Source organism: Plasmopara halstedii (genome assembly GCF_900000015.1).
Source record: "Plasmopara halstedii genome assembly, contig: Scaffold_110, whole genome shotgun sequence".
NCBI lineage: Eukaryota > Oomycota > Peronosporomycetes > Peronosporales > Peronosporaceae > Plasmopara > Plasmopara halstedii.
In genome coordinates this window covers 1,970,561-1,981,015 of record NW_020187031.1, presented here as the reverse complement: position 1 = coordinate 1,981,015, position 10,455 = coordinate 1,970,561, and the positions used below count along the sequence as shown (strand labels likewise).

At 44.7% G+C, this 10,455-nt stretch overlaps 2 protein-coding genes across 2 annotated transcripts; one reads left to right on the top strand and one right to left on the bottom strand.

Annotated features, from left to right (window-relative positions):
* Positions 1–8,072: 8,072 nt before the first annotated feature.
* PHALS_00400 (uncharacterized protein) lies at positions 8,073–8,405 on the top strand (the record flags this gene model as incomplete). Its single annotated transcript, XM_024715846.1, has 1 exon — positions 8,073–8,405. The coding sequence occupies one exon, from the start codon at positions 8,073–8,075 to the stop codon at positions 8,403–8,405; it is 333 nt and encodes a 110-aa protein (XP_024572449.1).
* A 1,497-nt stretch (positions 8,406–9,902) lies between these two features.
* PHALS_00399 (uncharacterized protein) lies at positions 9,903–10,115 on the bottom strand (the record flags this gene model as incomplete). The annotated part of the gene is made up of 2 exons (XM_024715835.1): positions 9,903–9,953; positions 10,011–10,115. 2 exons carry the CDS (start codon positions 10,113–10,115, stop codon positions 9,903–9,905), a joined length of 156 nt encoding a protein of 51 aa, XP_024572448.1.
* Positions 10,116–10,455: the final 340 nt, after the last annotated feature.

Below are 10,455 nucleotides of genomic sequence, written 5' to 3'. Positions count from 1 at the left end.
TCTGCATTTGCACACACAAGCACACATCACTTCTACCTCTGCCCTTCTCATATCCTAATAAATTTAAGTAATAAAAAGAGCGAACTAATAGCGCTTAATACATCAGAGGCTCTTGATTTCGCTTTCTTTGTTGACGCGAACTCTTTAAGTAGAAAAATCTGTGCAATGTGCACGCCAACCCGATTAACCTTTGTATCTCTTCCTATCCGTCCCACGATATTTAAGGTGAAAACCCGTATTCTCTTTTAGTAATAAACATAAAAGAGTCTGCGGGACACGACCAGCTAACAAGCTTAAGTCTATTCTGATACCCCATGGGAGAAGACAATGGCGGCCGAAGGATTGGATGTTATCAACTTTTGCCTAGAGGCACTTACCATGAACAAGAATGTGCTGGTGATGCACATCCAAAAGCGTTCCCACTTGACTCAGTAAAGAAGCAGATGCCACACACTGTGAGACTGCTGATGATTAGAGTATAGGCATTTGTGGGTTGGACGGACTTACTAGATGCAAAAAATTTAGATACGCGTAGATTTAAATCTGCTTTAAGCAGAGTTACAGTGAGTCACGCTTCCAGTCTCAAAGCTGCGAAGTAATGGGTGCTTACGTGCAGCTCCTAGGTGAGATAGGCATTTATGACAGAGATTTGAAGCAACAGATATCGCGAGTTTTTGCAAATGCTTAACCAGGAGTATTAAGTGCGCTAAACGTTTTTGCTCATCATGGATGGCAAGAACGGGCGGACTTTGATCCGGAGAAAGTAATCTTATGGCCACAATGGTGTTTGATCCTTTTTTTAGGGTGGTAATGTTACTTTGTTACGGAACTCCAATCGAGTGAACTCGCACATACCTCTGTGGAAGCGCTAGGTGTCGATCTAAATTTGATATAGAAAATCCAAGCTGCGAGTGTGAAGAGGATACTAGAAATGAAGTTCCATGAGCGCACCAGACGTGGTGAGCCTCATCCATGTTGAGAAAATCGAGCGTGATCTCGTAGCTGCAATGCAGCTTCCCGTAATCGCAGATTGCGTTCTGGCTGAGTACACAGAACACGCAGATGCGTGGTATTTCATTGCAACCGAGCGGGCAACTTGACTCATTAAATTTCTGCTGGATAACGCAGTACGTGCATCTACAAGATTTATCCAAGTTTACATAATTGGTTTGGAAGTCCCTCTAGAGACCACCACAATGTAACTCTTGTTTAATTAGAGAAAAGCTTCACGTCGTAAGCTCCTTGGTGAAGTCAAACCGTCTACACTTCTGAGCAAGATCAGTGATTCTGGTAAGACCGAGCCTCAATGGTTAGTGTGCATGACACTACTGTTGAAGTTAGGATGTCTAAAAGCTGCACACTAACTTTAGAGGCAGGCAGAACCTGTGCAAATATTTTGTGGGACAGCAGGTCTAAATTAGCACAATTTGCCTACCTATACATGTAGTGTTTGCAGTCGGTAAGACTAGGTCGCTACTGCGCTACAACGGACATTAACGGTTGTGAAGAAAATGATTGAATTGTATTTTTACAGCCCAAATCGAATACAAATTATCCCAATTTTCCATATGGGCTCACAGAGACTAATCTGCGACCTCGCTCACACGATCCAGCCGGACGTAGGGAGCTTTGTTGCAGAAAAAGCAGCATCACTATCATTCCCTGTAGGTAAGCTACCCTCTTCTTAAACGAAGCGACGCTTTTCTAACCTGGGCATTCGTTAAGATTACCTTAAGGAAAAATGCGAGATCAAGCTCGTCTCAGCTTAGGACGCACGCCGTCACTCTTGAAGAGAGACGGCGTGCAGCCATAACCGAGAGGCTTTGCGATAAGAGGTTTAACCACCGCCGGCAACGCTCAATGAAATACTTTCTCGTGGAGCATTTCGTAGGCCGATGGATACACCACGACTATCATAAAAACATGGTGACACAAGCGGATCTCTCTCAGTCTAAAGCCTCGAGTGAGCTCGAAGTTCACCAAAGTTTGGCTCGGTGCCGTGGCCACTGACAACCTGACACCTCCTCTGATTTTATCTCCCCTGGAAAAGAGGGGAGATCGCTGGTCGCGACACTATTTCCGATAGTGAGAGGCAAACGACCTTGCTAAAAAGATTCTCTTTTGTCAGCAGCTGTTACAGTTGTCATATGATGTTGGACGGGACTATTAACAGCAGAAACTTGAAGCGATGGGTTTTAGCCCCAAAGTAGGCGTCGCGTTCTGAAATCAAGCATGGGAGAGCGCTGTCTAGCCGGAGGTCCGCTTCGCTGAAACTGCAGTGTATGGCCGTACTTTGGGTGAGACGGCGCGTTTTCTTCACCCAGTGTGCGAGCTGAGTGTGATACTCAGCGGTATGTTCACAGGATTCAAGTACACAAGATAAGTACATACCTTATGGAGATGATGGGCTATCCCAGCTGCTGCTACCCATGCTGAGATAGTACTTTTGATGTGATGACCAGTAGGTTTAAAAACTGCTCACGAAGCATTTCTTGTGCTCATTGCACTCTGAGTAAGAGCGAATGTCTCGCACGCATAGGAAAATAGGATTTCCGTACTTGCCTGATAAGCGATATCGGACGGTTAAAGCCACTGTCACGCTCTTCCGACAGAGAGGCCGACTGCAGTGAGCGCCTCCACCTCAGGAAACGGCTAGACCGCTTACCTCCAAATGAAGACGAAAGTGTTTGCGCAGTCACTGAGATTATAGAGTTGCAGAACACCGCGGTGTTTTCACCAAAAAATTTTAAAGTCCATCGATTGCAAAGACCGCATCTTTGGTGAAACTAGTTGAGCCATTTGACCTGGTGCACGGGAGACGACTCCCAGTATGGGTAGTATGCACGGTAAAGTACAGCGAGTAGCGTAAGAATACAATATAGGCGCAGTAATTGCTCGGGGTGGTCACTTGTCTGCAATGTATTAAAAAAATAGACTTGTGCGAACACCTGTGCTGTTTAAATTTTACCAGGTGTGACTGGGCAGGGAACGTAATCTTACGTACCCAGATCCTATGAAGTTGTCCTTTTTTGTACAAGAAGGTGATACTGTACAAAAATCACACGAAACTTTATGCTATTGTGATTTTTCATAATTCCACAATATCGTTATTTATGAAGATTACTGAAGTCCAAAAAGGAGGTCCTAGGCAATCTGGCTGTAAGCGAAAAGCTCACGAGCATAGGTGTATAGGAGATCTGCATCACTGCGGCTAGTGTCTTCGGACAGTTTAGATTCCTTATCATGGTGTGTCGATACGAGCAAGAAACATATTGCAAGGTTCGGTATGATTCTCGCGGTTATAATAATAAAAAGTACCCTGAGCTAGGAAACCTTATTAGTATCGAGTTCGACATCGTCAAAGGCTTAGCGGTGGAGGTAAAGCAAATTTCAAGATTCCATAGGGCGTGGATTATGAGGCTCGTGCGGTGAGGATACTGATCGCGTTAAGCGCCTCCTTCTAGCGAGAGGGCTAGGCCAAAACACGCCGGGTGATGACGGAGATGTTTGGTCTGGAATCGGAGGGTTACTCAAGCGTTCGCGAGAAGTACACCTTGGTATCCTCATCAAAATTTTATTAAAGCGCGAGAGTTGTTAATACTGTGATAAGAAATATTTATAAATATAAAAATAAATATTCAAAAAATTATATATTTTTTATGAAAATACTACAAAAATTTAGTCAATATTTATTAAAAATTTTACTTATAATAAATTTTACTTAATATAAAAATGAATTATGTATTCTGTAAGCAAAGGCTTGTTGAGCTTTATGGTATAGCGCACGGGAGCAGACTTCCGTTGTTAGTATACTCAGAAGAACAGGCGCGGAGAAGTGTATCGATCGGATTGGATCTCAAGGCTCAGTGGTTGCTCGTGGAGCAATTAGTTTTGGGTATTGTCTTGATAATTCGATATAGATGTGAATCCAAATGTGGTCCAAATCTTAGTGAGGAGGGAGTAACGGGGCAAGCACTGTAATCGTTTGTGCGTAATCTTTACACATCAAGTACAATTGTTTAAATACAACACGGTACAACCGTATAACAATCACGTTACTCTTGGCCTTATTGTAAATTGGAATTACGAAGATGACGAAGCTTCAATTGGAAGAATTACGAGGTCCAGGTATTGATAGCCGCACGTTTAACAACAAAGGCAGTTCGTTCACAGTCTGAATATTATTAATTATAAAATTGACCATTTCATGAAACAGAGATCCAGCCTCTATACGTCTTATAGCGCTTACTCCGTTTAAAGTGCGCGGCAATTCCGTTGCAACTTCTGTCGTGAGTATAGAACTAAGTACTCGTTGCTGCGAGCGTTCTTCGCTCCAATCAGGCCACCAGAGTCCACTCCATGCTCTTAGACCCTTGTCAAACGAAGAGATAATCGCTTACAACATCCAAGCGTTGCAAATTTCCTCAAGCACCGTTTGTCCACTTAATCAGGAAAACACGTTATTTCGCGCATCTTGAGTTTCCAAGCCAACTTCAACAAAGCAGACGTCTGACAAGTATATCGACCATACTCGACTCAGCCATGTATGAAGCACGACTCCGACGTCAATGTGACAGCCAATCACCTCGAGTTTTCGTTTTTACATTTCATATATAGGTCAGCCACATCACACTAGTGGAAAGTGCGCAACAACGGGTGGGCCTGATGATCCATCATGGAATATACAGGTCATGTGCGTGATTTGTCGTACGTGGCCTTAAACACAGATGCTGAGATATACAAAGAGCAATCATCCGCACAAATTTGCTGATTTTGAACCTCAAACCCCAGCGGGTTTTAAGCCTGCGGCCAACCGTTTTATTTCACTAACTATTGGCATCATCATTTCTGATGAATCCGCCAGGCGTTCCACGTTAAAGTGGTTCATGCCTTGCTCATCGAGCAGTGCCGACATTACTATACCCTCCATGGCTGGCTCTTGTGAGTCTTTTCGATTATGACGGAGCGTCAGTTGTCTTCCGAAGCTGGGGCGAGCCCGAGCTCTATTTGATCTTCGAGCTTCGCCATCGTTTTGCGTGGCTTTAGGCAGCCTCTAATGCTTACTAATGCGCTGCAGCTTAAAGACGAGGGTAGCCTGACGACAGATCTGATAGATAAGTTGTCTCATCAGCATCAGAGATCTTCAAGCCCAACTGTATCGTTAGGTGTGGCAATGCGATATAATTTTAACGAACTCTGGATGTGCTCACAATCCATTTTGAGATATTCATAGTATACCTCAGTTTCAATCTCGCTGCGATCGTGAATCGTCCGATGTAATGCTAACACACCTTAGTCTTATAGACTGCAGACACTGCATGTATATGTATGTTGATTGCATTCAAATTAGATGTTTGATCCCAGAACACATGCATGCTTGTTCCACCCACCTCTGGCATCGACGTGATGCCTTAAATATCTTGGCTTTCGCGCATCCTGCTTGTGACCATCGTTCTTGTTGATATATATATAACCGCTAATCTTGCTACAAAGTGTAGCGGGACAAGTTGATTATGATTGACGGCTTCGCCCTACAAGGTCTGAATCCATTTAAGGATGATTCTAAAAGCACCCGACGATTCACTAAACAATTCGTGTAAATTGGATAAAGCCTGCACAGGCATGTACTGCGTGACTCAATAAAAACTCGATGATAGCTATCTACCCGCGCGAGTGCTGCTAAATATATTATTTACATCACGAATAACGCATTTCGCCTCATTAATTGCTTGCGAATGTTTATCGGCTGACATTTCCAATCTGGTGCCGAGCATATTGGCCAATGCTTGCCCAAACTTTGCCGTAAGACACAAATCTTTATCCGATACAATGGCTGCTGACAAGCTATTGTTGATGAAACAAGTTTTAGAGAACGGCGTGACTGTATTCTCGCTCGTAACCGTATTACTGACAGCCGCGAGAAGAGCTGTCTTACTCAGACTGTCCACAAGCCTACAATAACGGTATTACCAGACGCGTCTCTCAAACGTCTACACTTATGTGACAGCCAGCACTCTGCCAAAATCGGCAGGCTCACAAAGGTGTCGCTGCATGCGGGTAGAGCTTAGCTCGCTGAGACGTTTTACACGTGCGCTCATTTGTTCTTACTTACTTAAACATGTAAAGCTACCAAAATATGGCGTTCACCGAGCAGGAGGTACTTTGCAATGGGGTTAGACATACCCTGGTATGAAGGAGTTGGACAGACAAGATGGTGTGACCACACAATGATAAGGCTACACTTTAACAACAAGCCACTACGTGGCGGGACTGCCAGTAGTTATGCATTTTAATCAGTTTTTTTTATAATTATGAAAACATTTAAAGTTAAATACAGGCGGCTCAGCTACATATAAAACAAAAAGAAACAGTTTACACTTCGAACAGAAGAGTTTATTTGGCTTGGGTTCTTGATGTTTGGAGTAAGCGATTGCGATCCGCTACACTCATACTGATTTATTATAGAACGTAGACTTGACCGACTCGGCTCGATCACGCACGTGCGCACCAGGGAGCTGAGAACAGTTCACGTTTCAATTCAGCGCCACTCTTGGACAAAGAATATCACCATGTATTAGAAGCAAAAGCCATGGCTACAGCTTTTCGTTACTTTTGAAAGGTCGATGACCTTAGCTTAGCTTCCTCTAGGCAAAGAGCTACGGCAGCAGCACGAGTAGTCAATCTAAACCTGAGACGTTACGACTGATCATCTATGAGGATGGAGTAATTTTCCTATTTTTTCAAGGGCATGGAAGACAATCTCAAGTAGGTGACAACTCTGCTTGCCCGTGAGGGTGCAGTACCTCGCTTCACAAGGCCCTGGAGTGATCAGCGCGCGCCTGAAGGCGTGTTGAAATTATTAGAATGCTCTGTTCGAGCGCCTAGAGCTGAAAATGTCACCGTCGACTGCGTCCATGAAGCCACTGCCAACGGCGGATGACTCGTCCCGACCCAGGCTGCTCATGGTAAGCGTTAAGACGTTCGAGGGTAAAGTTGGAGAGTTTCTCCTGCTCTGTGTCAGAGAGGCCGAGATGGCCTCCGTGCTGGCGTGGCCAGAATGGAAGTCAACAGTGTGCATCCGTCTTCTTTTTGAGTGTGGCATTGAATGCCAGACTCAGCTTTAAGTCGGCACGACTTGGTAAGAATGCACACCCTAATAGCTCGTCGGGTGGGCCTGAGCCAATAGATCTTAGAAAGGGTGGGGAAGCGTTCCAACACCCGACTGATTTTATCTGTGGAGATACCCTACGCAATGCGCGTCAAGGCTCATCGAACCGACGTCCCACTTCTCATCAGTATTCTGGCACATCACAGGGAAACGATAACACGAAGTAAGCGCTGGGTGCCCTACTGGGGAAGACCTGATTTCCGTTGAGCCTCAAAGAGATAGAGAGCAGCAAGGCTCATCCCCGAAAAGATCCGTGCTCTTGAATACTGAATGTGAATGGCAGCCGGGTGTGCTGGTCGTGAACGCTACCGTGAAGGACTTTGAGAAGCCATGAAAGATTCTTTTCCATTCCGGGGCGTCCATCAATTATGCTCGACGCTCAACAGTGGAAGGAAGGCAGCTGTTTGCTCAGGCGCTGGAGGCGCGGTTGAGTGGCACCGTCTCTGGGCATCTCACTGTTCGGCTACATATTACCTAGTCACAAATAAACACCATCCGAATTGAATTCATGTTGGCCACCGGCGAGTAAGTTTTGATGATGATTCACGTTAAACTTTTTGTTTAAAGCCCCTAGCTGCAAGCTGAGCTTCATACCTTCCCACTTGCCCTCCCTCATCTCGCCTCTTTACAAAGTCCCGCCTACAACCAATTTGGCGCATATACGCTTTCTTGACACCAAGGTCCATGCTACATTGAACTCGCGCGCTTTTATTCATTTCGGCGCATCTTGACTTGTCATGTGTCATGTCCTGCTGATTCGTGGTTGGAGCGTCATCCGTTTCCTGACGTTTGCAGCATAGGCTAACACTGCTTCAGCAATCAGACCGTCTTAATCCATGCGAGTTCATTTAGGCGATGGAGGACAGAAGTGGTCGTCATTGTTAGGGTCACTGTTCTCGTCCTCATGAATAGCTTCAGCAAAAGTCGAGTTGGGACCTGTCGAGCCGGGGTTCGTATTGCTATTACCCACCCGCATGATCGAATTGCGTTGCCGGAGTCTTCGCTCAATTTGCGGAGACACGCCATATTCTCACACTTTGCCTGTTTGCTCGCTTCACTTAATATCGAAGTTTCATACCGAGTGATGGTGGACCGACATCAACCTCACACATCACGATGTCTTCGTTGTGCTCCTCAGCTGGCAACATTGGCTCGTCGACCATGGGTGTTGTTTGATGGTAGTGAGGCTTCGGGTCGTCACTGTCCAAGCAGATTTTGCCATCGCTCTCTGCATTGATCACAATCAGGCCGTGCGTCTCTTTAGTGTCTTATTTCAAGCTCGTCAAGTTTAAGAGACCTTACCACTTTAATCTTATACGACTTCATGTCGAGCACCCTGTAGCTCATGGTATTTTCGACGTACCCGAAAAGCAAGCACCGAAATCTCTGTGCCTCCATTATCGCTCACTTGGCACCATCTATATGCGCATCCGTGGGGATCCGAACACGCGCAGGTGGTCATGTGATTTAAGGGTGGGCTTGATTGTCTCGTATAACGTTATGTCCGGGTGAGCACTATTCGTGTTCCTTTTGATCACGTAGACTGCTGTCTTCACTGCCTCCGCCCACCATTCGGCTGATACCCCCTTGGAGTGCAGCATGTTTCTTGCCTTTTCTACCACGGGATTTCACGTTCCCTGGTTTGAAGGGTGTGGATCACACAAGATGGTTTGATTACATTATGGTGTGGTTTAGACAAGATGGTGTGATCAAACAATGGTGTGTATACATTTAAACAAGAAGTCAGCAAGTGGCTGGAACAGCCAGTAGTTATACATTTAAAGTGTACTATAGGAAAACCTATATATTTAGATATACGCGGCTTTGCCGCAAATAAAACCGATTAATGCTGTAACAAGGGTTAAAAGTACCCTAGTATGATGGGGTGGGTCACACAAGATGGTGGACCATCAGGTCGTGGGTTACACAAGACGGTGTAAACAGACAATGGAGTGGCTATACCTTAATAAAAGTCAGTACGTAGTTGGACAGCCAGTAGTTATGCATTTTAATTAAAATAGGAAAACCCATAGATTGAGATATAGGCGGCTTGGCCGCAAATTAAACCAAGAAATCCAGTTTACATCTTGAACGGAAGGGTTTATTTGCCTTAAGTTAAGGTTGTGGTAACTCTCATGTTGCGGATTGCGATCCGCTACACTCGTACTGGTTCTAAGTATAGAACAAAGGTCACTGAGGTTAGCTTAGCTTCCACTACGCGAAAGAGCTACGGTGGCCCCGCCGCAAAGGGTATAAGGGAGTAAATTTTTTTTTGAAAATTTACTCCCTTATAAAGCAAAGCATAAATGCAAGAAGGAATTTATTCTGACGGCGTGCTTTTTGTCTTACAGTCACATACCGGTATTTCCTGAGGTAGGTATGCTCTGGTATGAATTTGCTTGAGAATATTATTGTTCATATTCGAATATTGATTGGGTCATTAAGGTCATTAACTCGGGGTATCATTATTAAATAAAGTTACCTAACTGTGAAAGACTTAATTATGATCATTTTAAAGAGCTTGCGCGTCTCATACACCGTGTCTTCTGGTTCTTTGATACGGATAGAAGTGTGGTATGCTCCATCGATCGTGTTCAATAGCTATTTTCCACACGTCCAGGATTGCTTTACTAAATAAATGCCAATCAAGTAGCATACCCCCACACGTGATCACCAGTACTTAAACATCCTTTTCATCTGCTGGATATTCTCCAAGAAGATTTTGATGACGACATTAAGTACGGTAGAAATGAGAGATAAATTGGCATGTACTCTGATGAAGTATCTGCCTTCACCATAAGAAGTTATCGATAAGAATATGCGCAAAGAAGAGATATCTTACCTTCATCCCCGTCGTCGGCATCAGGAACAACCACAATAAGTACGTTATTCTCTGATGACCCAAACGCTTCGATTGATGAGCCTGGCGTCGCAGATTCTTTCGCATCGTACTCCGCACGGACCTCGAATACTGTGAGGTCAGACGCAGCAGTTCCTTCGAGGTGACTGTTGAACTAAATCGGTGGCCCGATACGCTACTTCTGCGCAAAATGCTGTAAATGACAGATAGGAAGGAAGGACCTGGTGGTTTGAAGGTTACTTTTCAAGTGAATGTATTCTGCTTTTAGCTATGTAATTATGCAAATGGTGGGAGTCTCATAACTCCTCCTGGTTTACTTAGGTAAAGACTTACCTTGTTCCCAACACTGCTGTACATCGTCTACGGGACCGCAAAGCGCGCGGAGATCTCCAAGTTTAGTCGCTGACAAAGCCTTTGTCATTAAATT